Genomic DNA, 12,885 nt, shown 5'->3' with positions numbered 1-12,885 from the left:
CTGAACACCAACTACAATTCAATACTTGACCCAATCACACCCCCATAAAGAAAAAGAGGCATCATGTAACATCCTCTGACACCTTTCTCCACCCATGAGGAACCAAGGCCGACAGTGGAGATTATTTGCTGAGTGGGGCACTGCTTGGCCGGCAGGAACAGCTCTGTCTCTCCACTCTTCCCTCTGACTGCTATATAGCTGGCCACGAGGGAACTTGCTACTGAGTAATATCAGACAATGTTTTGGCAAGCCTCGTCCCTCTGCCATTTATTGAAAACCATCTGCTTGAGTGAGTGAGTGAGCTGGTTGGGGAAGGGATGGATAGATGAGAAAAAGACGGAAAGAAAGAGAGATAAAGAGAAAGGCCGCTGGTGGAATGGCAGAGATTTGTGTGTCTTTGTGGGACATCCAAAGGCAATGGCGGTGTTATCTTCCTACTCCCAGACCTTGGTGTACTGCAGTATGAAACGCAGATAGTGAGGCTGCTCTATTAGAAACTACGTGCCATACAAGCAGAGAGGGATAAGCTGTTATTCCCTATGTATATAGTTGTGGTAAATGAACAATGACTGGAATATGAAAAATGTCAGAACAGTTATGACCTCCAAAAATATATCGACACTTGGGAATAGCATATGTAATATCATTGTGCATTTCAATGCAAAGATATTTTTACTATGTCAGGGTGCACAAACAGTTTTTGACTTCATCATCCTGAAGTCCCGATAGCCGCTGTATTTTATTATTGTCCATTTTCTAAGACAGTGGTTCCCAACCTGTGGGCTGGGGCCCACTAGTTGGCCGTGAAGGTATTGCAAGTGGGCCGACAAATAAATTGGAAAACAGTACAATTTTGGTGAAAATATGTAATAATATATTTTTTTTAAAAATCATAAAAATGTAAATAATGGTTTTAAATGTTTTAATATGAAATGATCCTTTAAAAAAGGGCTAGGGTTAGGTAACTCCTTTCATTGTTTTTTTTGTTTTTTTCTTGTATTAAGGCGATCACCGTGATAAACCAATGATAGGAACGTTCATGTTGTCGCTGTACTTGTGTGTTATATCTCAGGCTGATTGCGCACTAAAAGATTAAATCCATGACAAAAACTGGAGCATCAAAATAGATAGCTGGTTAGCAACAGGAAGAATGAAAAGGAAAGAGAGTCAAGAGACAAATGTTGAATCCACAAGTCGGGTCGGGTGATTTTTTAGATTTTCAGATGGGCCATGGGTTGGAAAAGGTTGGGAACCACTGCTCTAAGATATATTAGACCTTGAAACCTTGGTGACTTTAGCTATGCTAGTGGTGACAGTTGGTCAAGTCAGTTGGTTCACCACTTTGGTCGAAACTGAAATAACTTCAATACCAGGGGATGAAATCCACCCCGGACTTTTCCTTTAGTGCCACAAGCAGGTTGATAGTTTTTTTGTAAAATATATCAACAGCTACATATATTTTAGGATATTTGGTGCTGGATTTTTTAAAATGTCTCTGACTTTATACAACTAAATACTACAGTAGGTCTATCTTTAAAAGATCTCCCTCCATACCAACCCTCCTCAGGTATGACTATGATTGATTTAGTACTCACGCAGGAATGCATAAAGGTGGAGAAAAAAGAGCACAGCCGTTTTCTAGCCATCCATGGTGGCATGGCAACAGCTTGACCCCGATCACTTTATTCCGGGATAAAAGCCGCCGTTGACTCCTGGCCTGCCGTCTTTGCTCGCCGCATCACGTGTGTCCATGTGACAGGCCAATCAAGGAAATGGAGTGCGTTAATGGAGATGGAGATGGTCGTTTCCTCCCCACACGTGCATGTGCTGCCCCTCATCATCTCACCTCCTAACATATTGTTTTAGCAAACGTAACTGCTGTCACCGAGGGCAGGATGGATGGTGTCTTACAGTTAATAGGCTCTAAATCAAAGCAGCACCGCGGATAGCCAATCAGAAAGCGGGATGGCTGTCACCTAAGACCTCTCCTCAAGGTTAACATTGTGACTGCGGACAGACTGAATTTTCTCTCTTACTTTCTGTCTCTTAGCGACAGTTAATACCCTTTGCTGCTTTCTCTCCACTTCTGTTCCTTTGCCATCTAAAATCTCTTTTCTCCTTCTAAATTGTTCACTGTCACACACACTCCATACTTTTCACTTTTTTTTTTTACATCATACTGACTCTCCCTCATTCTGCATCCTCTGTTTAATCCACCGCTTTGCCTTCTCTTTTCCCTCCACCTCCCTCTATATCATTCTCACTTCAATATCTCAGTCATTTACCCCAACGCCCCAACTATCTCATCTCCCCTTTTCTATCAGGCACTACAGTATAGCTTGTCATGACTCTGCCATTGTCTCTAATCCACTTCTTCTCTTTACCTGTGCTGCTATCTGCCCTTCCCTTTACTTTCCATTTTCTTCCCACTCACTCTGAATGTCTCTGTTTTTTTCTCACTCTCTCTCTCAAAGCCAGTCACAGGGTTTAATTAGCCTCCATTCATTTAGTGAAGGACACATGTACTTTCATAGATGGCCGGTGATTGTCTGCCTGATTCACTTATCTGTGAAGCTTTTGAATAGCTGGAGGCAGCAAGTATTGATGAAACTGTGAAAGGAAGAAGACCAAGGAAATGTGAATGCCACACTTGTAGGTAGGTGCTAAGCTCTGAGTTTTGGGGTAGTGGGTGGTGCTCTACCCAAGGACATGCGAGCTGAGTGAATGCCAATGCAAATCTATTGAAATTCAATTTCAAGTGCTCTTCGCAAAGGCATCTGGCACAGAACATATTCAGGGGTGAATGTCTTCTTGCGCTCTCACAGACACTGAATGCAGTGAATGAATAATAAATTGATAATGTCAAGGACTATGTAGTTTATCTCTCAAAAAGTGCCTACGTTTGACCTGCACTATCAACAGGAACGAGGCCCTGGAGCATGTAACACGGCTGGGTTCGTTTGGTTCGACTTGGATTTGCATCGAATTGCATTTGGTTGCATCACATTATCAAGATTATTTTGTTTACCCTGGCAGTGTTGTGCATCTTCTGTCTGATGGTTTGGCATGCAGTTAGACCCCAGGAATAGCTGTTGCTAAGGCAACAGCTAATATGGATCCAAATATGGAATCATGAGAGTGAGAAGGAAAACAAAGGACAATCTAATAAATGATATTTTTAAAGCTGCACTAACTCAGTTTTAATTACTAGGGAACAGAAAACCTCTAAAACAAAGTCACAGAAACACAGCCCTGTCATACTGTTTGTTTATCAAATTCTTAAGCTAACATGTTAGCAAAAAATGTAACTACTTACATCCAACGGAGCAGAGCAACATGAGCATTAGCCTGATTCCAGACGGCTGTGTCACTATCTTCCTACATACAGTAGCTAGCTAGCTATTTAGCTACAATTATGAAAAAGAAAAACAGTTTCACAGGCTTTTAGTCAGCCAATATATAACTCATACATCAACATATTTCTTTGATCAATGTGAAAATTGTTAATTGTGTAGAAGCTGCTACTGCAGCTTCCATGGCAACAGAAAATAACATGGGTGGGAGAGATATGTCACTATCTACTGATTAGTTACATCAAAACAAGAAATCAATTGATGTGGACATGATGTCTGCTTGAATGAATGAAATGAAACAGCAATTTGGTCTAATTATCAGGCTACACGAGCATCCCATCTGAGCCAAAGTTTTGACCATTTGATGAATATTCAGTTGTTGTTCAGTCTTTAGCTTGTTTGGTTCACCAGTCACTCCTTCACCTTTCTAGTGTTTTATGTTAGGCAGTTGGGGTACACTCTGCTTATCCCAGCTTGTTTGCTGGAAATGGCTGCCTAAGATATTATATAGGGGGAACAGTGAGACTCAGCCTTTTATAGTACGTTCTGGCAAAATAAGCACAACAGTAAGCTGAAAGTAGCTAAGTGTGCATAAAGCTGAAGAGCTGGTTATTTATTCGTAGTGGGTCTGGTGCTGCTAATGACTCTTGCACACAGATTACACAGCCAGTGTCCAGTGTGGCTCTGCAGACCCACACAGGTGTTTTCAGTTAGTCTGGCTGATTGGACCTGTGCACAGGTTGAAGTTGGGTGGAGCTATGCTAATAGATACACTTTACGGATCCCACACAGGGAAATTGAAGAATATAAGAACATAACAGACCCTCAAAGCACTTGGCCAAAAAGCTCAAGTTATATGTCACATAACCAGGATATCTTTCCATTATTTATTTATTTATTATTCAATCAGGCAGTCTCATTGACATTAAGATCTCTTTTTCAAGAGAGGCCTGCAAACAAGAAACAATAACAAAGATGCAATCGACAACAAAGACAACACAACTACACAATACAAGAAACTAGGAAACAAAGAATTTAGAAAAACATTCACAAGAGTCGTAAAATAGATCAAATAATAAAGCTTTAAAATCTCCAAGGGAAATCTAAGACTCTAGTTTGAGGGCAGTTTGCAGCTCATTGCATTTAAACCGGTTCTGGCAATACTGGTGCATACACGAGGGATATCAAAGGTTAAGTAGTTCCTGGATGGTGTTCTCTAGATACCAGATTTAAATGAGAAAAGAGATGTGAGGTAGTTTGGAAGCTTTATAAATGAAAATTATGAAATGCCTATTTCTTGACTGTAGGGGAGGTCCAACCCACGGTGCGATACAGAGAACAATGAGTGTGGTATTTGTCATTTGTGATAAAGTGTAGTGCACTGTGATACACAGGGTTTAACCGCTGGAGTGTTGATGGGGCAGCATGACAATACAGAATATCTCCATAGAACAGACATAAAGGTTGACTGCACAATAGTTTTACGGCTGGAAGAAGACAGACAATCTTCAATTCCATACAAGGAACCTAGTTTGATTTTGAATTTTCTAATTAAGTGTTGAATATATAAACCTTGAATGATATAATGTATTTTGTTGAGCCCTCAGTATTTGTATGAATCAGTAAGAGTAAAATGGATGCCATTTAAAGTTTTAATGGCAGGATGGTCAGGGTCACTGCTGGAGGTGGAAAAAACCATGTACTTGAGAAGAAACAAAAAAACTTTTTAAACTTTTTAAAGAAAAAAGTTAAAGTAATGTCAGACTGTTACTACTACCAAAGCAGAGAGAAAGTTGATGACTGATGAGGTCAATCTGACTGAAATGCTCATTTATAATCATGGGAAATATTTAACAGTGTGTGGATAATTTTTTCTAATAAAAGACATCACAGGGTTTAGGTTTTATTTCCAGTTATCATCACAAAGTCTCCTCATGTTATTCTGAGCTGCAGTGATGGAGTAAGATTAAAAACATCAACACTGTCAGAAATCCTGTCTGGAATCAAAGACTCTTTGTTCAATTAAAATAAAGCTGTAATAGTTATTATGTAATTATCTAGTGTGATAAACTCCTCTCTTTGTTAAACGCTCTGTTTTAAAGCCAGAGTGGACACATGGAAAGACTCAAACAGCAAAATGATTATTTGTCACTTCATTACAAACTCTTTTGCTCCTGTCAGGATCGTGTAGGAATGATGACTGGTTGTCCAGTAGTCTGATTGATTCAGTAGTTCATCTGTTGACAGGTTTTGATCTGATCTGAAATTAACCTGCTCCAGAGCAGGTAAGGAGTTTAGCATAAGTTACCATGGTGATTTACCCCTGTAAAAAATGAACCACCATTGTAGTAACCCTGAAAACCCAGGGTTAAACCTGAAGTTACTTCCTAAACCCCAAATCCTGTTTCGTGGTACAGACCTCTGTCTACAGCAGAGAGAAAAATAAACAAACATAGCCAGACATAAGAAAAGCACATGCAGCATCAGAGACAGATCAGAAACATTGAAAAATAGATTAAAGATAAAAGTTTAAAATTAGCCGTTGGGATTGGACAGTCATGTTTTAAAATCCTCCGCATTTCTTTCCATTTATAAGGTGTGAAGCAGTGGAGGGCAGTCTTCTAAGTACAGTATTTACTTGAGGGATAGGTAGACAGGACTGAGATCTGGTCTGGTGAGCATTGGTTTTAAATTGCGACAAGAGAAGTGATAGACTGTGGCAGCTATTGCAGGTGATTGTTTATGAATAGAAATGAAGCAATTCTTTTTGCGATAGAGGACCAGCCTTCTTCTTCATATAGTTTACAGAGATGAGTATGTTATCTGTCTCTGGAGTGCAAAGCAACAATGATAAACTGCATCAAGTGGTTTTGAAGTAAAGCATGCAGCATGAGAATAAAGGATAACTCCATGCTCAAGCACTGACATGATGGTTGAGTGTAAAATGATTTTCTTTTCCTCAAGACAGAAATAGGCTTTATTCCAATAGCCTATGAGAAACCATCAGTGTGTAGTGGTTTACTGTGACAAATATTGTGTAAGTGTGCTTCAGAAATTCAAACACAAATCATATTTAAGAGGTCAGTTAAAGGGCGTAGACACCCATGGTATACCCACACAGGTGCCTGATTAGACCTCTTTGTTTGGACTGAGTCGATATGTGTAGACTGTGCTTTGTAGACATCTCCCTCACTCCCATGTTGCAACTGTTAAGATGGGACAGTGCACACCTTCATCATTGTTATTTGTACTTGAAGTTTGGTGACCTCATATAGCGCCCAGCGCAGCTCTTCCCAAGAATGATTAAAAACACCCATGCTTGTGTTCAGAGACTTTTTTAAATGAACTCTTCTAGTGGCATAATTCTTCCCCTTCACTATCTGTTCACAGCATTCAACATTTAAAGTATGCTCAAAGCGCAGAGATTAACTGAATGGCCAGTAGTAGTCTGGAGCAAAAGCAGCTAAGCCACTGTGTGGAGTGCTTTACTTTAAATAGATTGAAAATCGAGTGGTACAGCCTTAAGTGCTTCAGTGCCCACCTCTCATGGACCTTCTGCATTTCGACCTCTGTCTCCCACTGATGAAGACAAATGGCCCTTTCCCTCTGGCTGCGCAGGATCCTTTAGGAACCTTCTGTAGCGAGAACTGTATAAGGTGGTTCCCAGAATGGGGGAGACACCCAAAATAGGCCACAGTATAATAGTGGGGATGTCACTGTAACGATGCTGTAAAGGTGCTTCCTTCTTAATAAACATCGACTCTGTCCTCCCAGTCAAACCTTAGCCATAGTGTGTTAAGTCATAAAATAGATTTATTTTTGAACAGGGACTTGTATGCAGGCATCAACAAAAAAAAAAAAAAAAAAATCTCATTCTAGAGGCCACAGGCAAACAACGTATTTCCTTGTTCAATTGGGAGGACTTGTTGTAAAAATCAGTCAAAAAAAGCTGGATCTTTTTTTCTAAAGAGATCAGCAGAGCAGTTACTGCATCCAGTATTCATGTTGTCTCATCCATAATTAGAAATTAATGAAAGCCAAAGTCAATTATGGCTCCAACATCTTTGATGAATTCAGGAAGCTCAACACCAACTTTACACAAGACAACAAGACAGCGCGGTCAGGTCATTTATTTGTATAATAAAAAGGCGTCGCCGACAAATATGTGCATCAACAAATATGATAAATCAGCTTAATATCTGTGACTACACACCACAAGTGTAAACAAATTATCGCTCTTTTTTTTTGTGTGCAAACAATTAACTCCAGTCCCTCCTTTCTTTTCTTTCTCTCTGCCTGTTGCACCTTTTCAAACATTTCAGTGCTCTTTGTTCTTTCAGACCTACGTCCAAAGTCAGTCCCACTCCTCTCTCCATGTAACTAGGAAGCGTCATACAATATATCATGGGATGGACTTCTCACACATTTGGCTATGCTGTGGATAATATATATAGAAAACTTTCACATTAGATTAAATAAAGTGCAACAAATTTAAAAAAAGTGATGAAGCTGTTGAACGTCACTCAGCTACGGGGGTCTGAGCGAATAAACAGCAATCGATCAGGAGGTTTGAACTTGAAGTCTGAGGCATGAGCTGTCCATGCAGAAAATTGATTAAAAAATGATAAGATTATGTTTGATCTGCGCCACAAGAGGGGGTCGATAATCTACCAACAAATGTTTTTGTAATTTTTATGTGAAGGTCCATTAATCTCTGTGACATAATTGACTATATATATTGACCTTTTAATGGGAGGGACTTAAAAAAAAAAAAAAATCATCAGAAAATGATTATAAAAATGTGCATTTACAAATTCACTTGCGGATAATTTCACGCCTCTTGACGGAATACTGTGCGACAAGCAATCCACATCTAACCCGGCTTTGTTCTCCCCCTCCTCTCCTTCTCTCTCCCTTCTCTTCAGATATTGATGAGTGCGCTGAAGGGAAGCACTACTGCAGGGAGAACACCATGTGCGTTAACACCCCCGGCTCCTTCATGTGCATCTGCCATACGGGCTACATCAGGATCGATGACTATTCCTGCACAGGTGAGCTTTGGGCTCCGCTGGCCTTTTGACAGGCTGGAATCACGTGGAGAAGCCTCTGTGAGCTTCAGCCTCTGGAGCAGCCATTTTGTGTAGAAGGTTGCTATCAGACTCAAAGTAGTGCAAATAAGGACTATATTTTGTCGTTGTATGGGTGCAGAGATGAGGAGAGCCGTGTAGGTATAAGGAGATCCAATAGGAAGGATATGTCTTCACTGCAGGTATCTACCACAGGAGCTTTTAGGAAGCATTTTATATAACAGTAAGTTATTGCCAGTTTGAAATGATTTAATTTGCATCTTTAGTCATACACTGGAGGATGATATTTGATTTCATCATGATAAATTCTGCTGCCAGGAGACGCACAGACTTCCAGAGACGGAGAGAGAGGAAAGAGGCAGCCAGACATTCAGATATAAATATTGTGAGTTATCAGTGTCAGAGTGTAGTGTGAGACGGAATAAGGAAGCAGTGTAATAGAGAATCATGTTATGACAGGGAGACATACAGTAGGGGTCAAGAATCCTGAGGCTCAGACCTTTGGACTGTAGTCATCAGACAACACCTGTAAAACACACTGTAAACCTTAGCCAGGCTCTACACCTACACACACACACACTTTTTTTTGTGTGTGTGTGTGTGTGTGTGTGTGTGTGTGTGTGTGTGTGTGTGTGTGAGTGTGAGTTCGTCGTATTCCAGACGGTGCCTGGTTAGACACACTTGTCTTTGAATCTGTCACCCTGCAATTATGCTCGGTCTGTTCATTTAATATGCAGAGAGATGAATGTCAGAGTTTGATTTGCTTCTATTGGTTTTCCTCTGATTACGAGCACCACATTAAAATAAAACAAACACGCACACACACACACACACACACACACACACACACACAGATCAATACCAGCCTTATGATGCAGCAAAGCTAGCAGTTAGCTGTCATCAATTTTGGATTGGTTTTGCCTTCTGTAGATTACGAAGCATATCTGTCTCCGCTTTGTTTAAACTTTTGACAAACTCCATAATTGCACATATTTAATTAGTACCAGACAAAAGTCCAACTTTTGTCTGGTACTGTATATCTCTAAACTCTTATAGTATATTATGAGACAAGTCAGTTGTTTGTTATTTGACATATTTGAAACTCTGAGCTTTTTTAAAAGCGATTCCCACAGATCATGTAAAGACTTTTATCCTTTGAAAACTTCACTTTGAACAAAAAAATAAAAACATAGATTAACTTCAGGCCTCTTTGGAAGTGTCAAAGTGTCTGTGGACTCTCTGTCTTGTTTGTGTGTGTGTGTGTGTGTGTGTGTACAGTCTTTGTCTGCTGTGTGAATACACTGTGCGCGTGTGTGTGTGCGTGAGTGCGTGCGTGTGTGTGATAAGGAGGAAGAAAGTGGCAGAGAACCTGAGAAACAGAGAGACTGTGAGCGGAGGCAGCAGACCCATTTGTTCCTGATCAAAGTTGAAACCAAAGTCAATTTCAAAAGCAAAGCAAATCAATCTGAGAGAGTGATTGCGTGGACGATTCACTTTCTTTGTTCTCTGTCTGTGTTTAGGTGATTGCGGTTGTAGCCTGAGATGTTCCTAACAGCTTCTTCCACAGTAGTTTGTCGGTAGATAAGGAAAACTTCAATACCTATGAGAGAAACAGACCTCAGTTACATCATCATGATTGATCAGACTGTATGCAACAACACACCAAATGTTAAATGTAATTTGTTCATTGATGCATTAAAAATGCCAGCTATGCTTCCATTTTATAAAAGCAACATTTATCTTGTACAGGGCTGGGCTGACACTGCAATAGAAACATAATGAAAAACATGAGAAAAACACGATAAGAGCACAAGTTGCTTTGATTTACTGTCAATAGGATAAAAAATAAGCTGTTTCTAACCAATCATATGCCGGTCTTTTAGAAACAGACTTCCCAAAATAGGCTTATCAGGGGTTGGTTGAGTTCGCTGAACACACCACATGATTGATGTTTTTTGATTAAAAACTGGATAGATGGGAGAGATGAGCTCTGCTTCAGAGGAAACTTCAGCTGACAGTGAGGAAACCAACAGTCACAACACTTTCAGACCTACAGATCAGTGGTGGATAAATTAGGTAACAGCAGTGGTTTCGACCCAGTGACCCCAAGGGACTTAAAGTCTAACACTTTAGTTGTTGCTCACCACAAAGTCTTATGCAAAAATACATTTAATCAAAAACTGACTGTGGACGAACCAAGAATCCTCAGAACTTTATCTGGTGAAATTCATATAGGCAGGGATTTTACCTGTTGAACGTTTACAGTGTGTGGGATTTGTTGGTAACTCATAGTCAAAGCTATAGGGAAATCTTTAAGCCCAGCAAAAAATGTTAATTTTGATTTCATTTATGTCTGGATATCTGTTGACATCAACTAATGTGATTGTTTTCTATATCATCAAGGCCCAATCTTTTCCAAATATGGGAGCTATGTAAGCAAGAAATAAATGTTTACATGGGAATCTATTGAGAACAAACAGAAAAACAGGCAGTACCTTCTGTCTAAAATCAGATGTCAGGATTTATTGGACAAAATGAGAAACTAAAGTTTGTGTTTTACATGTATTTTAATGTCAGGAGTAAAGAATGCTGCATAAACACAGGAAGACTTTATAAAGACTGCTGTGAGGCCCACCTGTGTGTCTATTTAAAACCACGGCTGCCTGCCAAATGTAGAACCATATATAAAACACATGAACAAAATCTGAGTCAGTAATCCCTCCATAATGAAATGTCGCTGTCCTTCGTCTAGAAAAACACAATGTCACTCCGCAGCGATGAGCAGCAGATCCGCCTCATTCCTCACAAGTTGTTTGCAGCTTGTGAAACATGATGCTAAGTAGCTCCCTGTGTGCATCATCTCCGAAGAGGCGGCAACGTGCTGCATCTCCTCCGTGTCTGTAATTAAAAAAGCAATTTGCACCAATGCAAACTAACTCAGCGGCAGCAGAGTGAAGGGGCTGGCTGCTGGCTGCGCAGTACGCCACACGATTGAGGCCCGCAGCCTTCCTGCAGTGCCATTGGAGTTTGAATTAAAGCCGTAAGACTCAACAACACAATGAGCACCTGGTGAAAACTCCTATTTCCTGCTCCAGCTAGGCCCCCTGCGGATTTTCTCTTTTCATTTGTCAATAGAAATCAGGAAATAATAGAGCAAAGTTAAGGATTCGTGACTTTGTATCTGCTTATGAACAGGCTTCTGAAATGCATAACAAGTTAGAATAGAGATTGAGGTACAGTGTTTAAGGGAGTAACAAATGCACATTCATCTCTTTTCTTGTGCTCATGTGATTTATTTCGAGAAAGAAACCTCACTGCTTACTCAGTCCTTTTCCATATTGTCTTTAGACTGCCACTGTACCTTATGCGATTTCAGTCACTGTGTTTTCTCTAATCTTCTGAGCCGCGGGGCGAGTTTTATTGTTTTACTCATTTGTCTTTCTTCCACTGTGTGCTCATTCCCCAGATTCACAATGAAGATTAATACCCCCAAAGCCCAGTGGATTAAATTGTGTCACTATATTTTATGTAGTTTCCTATTAAAATGCCTTCAAGTCACTGTAGTGGAATACACAGCTATGTGTCTCCTTATAAAAGTCAATTTGTGTGATTAAACCAAGGCTTATGTGGAGGCTTGATGTAATGACTTTTTCCCTGCTTCAGCCAAATTACCGTCGTAATCTCCCCACTGAGTTACTGGACTATCAGCTCGGACACATTCACCGTCAGAAAGAACTTGGTACCTGAAAAACAATACACTACTGTAGCCACATCTCACCTCTTACAGCCTGTCTGAGAAAAGATGAATTATGGCCAAACTGGGCGTCAACAGCAACACTCAGGGTGCTTGAATGGAAAAATATAATGAATGCTGGAGTGCACAACAGGGTGCTTCTCCTTATACATGTTGTTCAGTGTCACCTCTGTAGTCCTAGTGGCAGTAATTGACAATAAAAACGGGACGATGCTAACCTACTAGCTGCAGGAATCTATTGCTTATTAATAGCAACTGAACATCTGCTTGTGTTTGAAAAGAGTCCATAGGGAGCGCTGATTCCTCTAAGTTGCCCACAGAAGAAATATTACAGCAGTGGAAGGAAACATTAAACCGCCTCCCCCCTTCAGTACCTATTGACATTCCACATTTGCATGATATACGAGCGTCTTTATCATCCTCAATGGCTTTCACCAATTAACAAATCGCAAACTCAGCAGAAACGCTGTCCCGGTATTGATAGCCATATTTCCACATGTATTACTGTGTTGTATGTGAACCAGTCTGCCTGGTAAAGAGGATTAAGTTGACTGTAGTTCATTTCATGGCTCAGTGTTTATGTGCAGAATAGTGGATTAAAGGACTGATCCGCAGATTTAAGTCTGGGTGAAACAGCATGGAGCCCTGGTTATATTTCTACTCAGCTTGTCAGGGGGCCGGCAAGCTCAGA

At 40.3% G+C, this 12,885-nt stretch overlaps 1 protein-coding gene across 1 annotated transcript in view; it reads left to right on the top strand.

The window, feature by feature from the left end:
* nell2 (neural EGFL like 2) overlaps positions 1–12,885 on the top strand; it is an 82,128-nt gene that overhangs the window by 35,241 nt on the left and 34,002 nt on the right. Inside the window, exon 13 of the mRNA XM_022755997.1 lies at positions 8,279–8,404. Coding sequence (XP_022611718.1) covers positions 8,279–8,404 — 126 coding nt within the window. The remainder of the gene's footprint in view (positions 1–8,278; positions 8,405–12,885) is intronic.

This window comes from Seriola dumerili, unplaced genomic scaffold (genome assembly GCF_002260705.1).
Source record: "Seriola dumerili isolate Sdu_G_001 unplaced genomic scaffold, Sdu_1.0 BDQW01000242.1, whole genome shotgun sequence".
Taxonomy (NCBI): Eukaryota; Metazoa; Chordata; class Actinopteri; order Carangiformes; family Carangidae; genus Seriola; species Seriola dumerili.
This window is presented reverse-complemented; position numbering and strand designations above follow the sequence as displayed.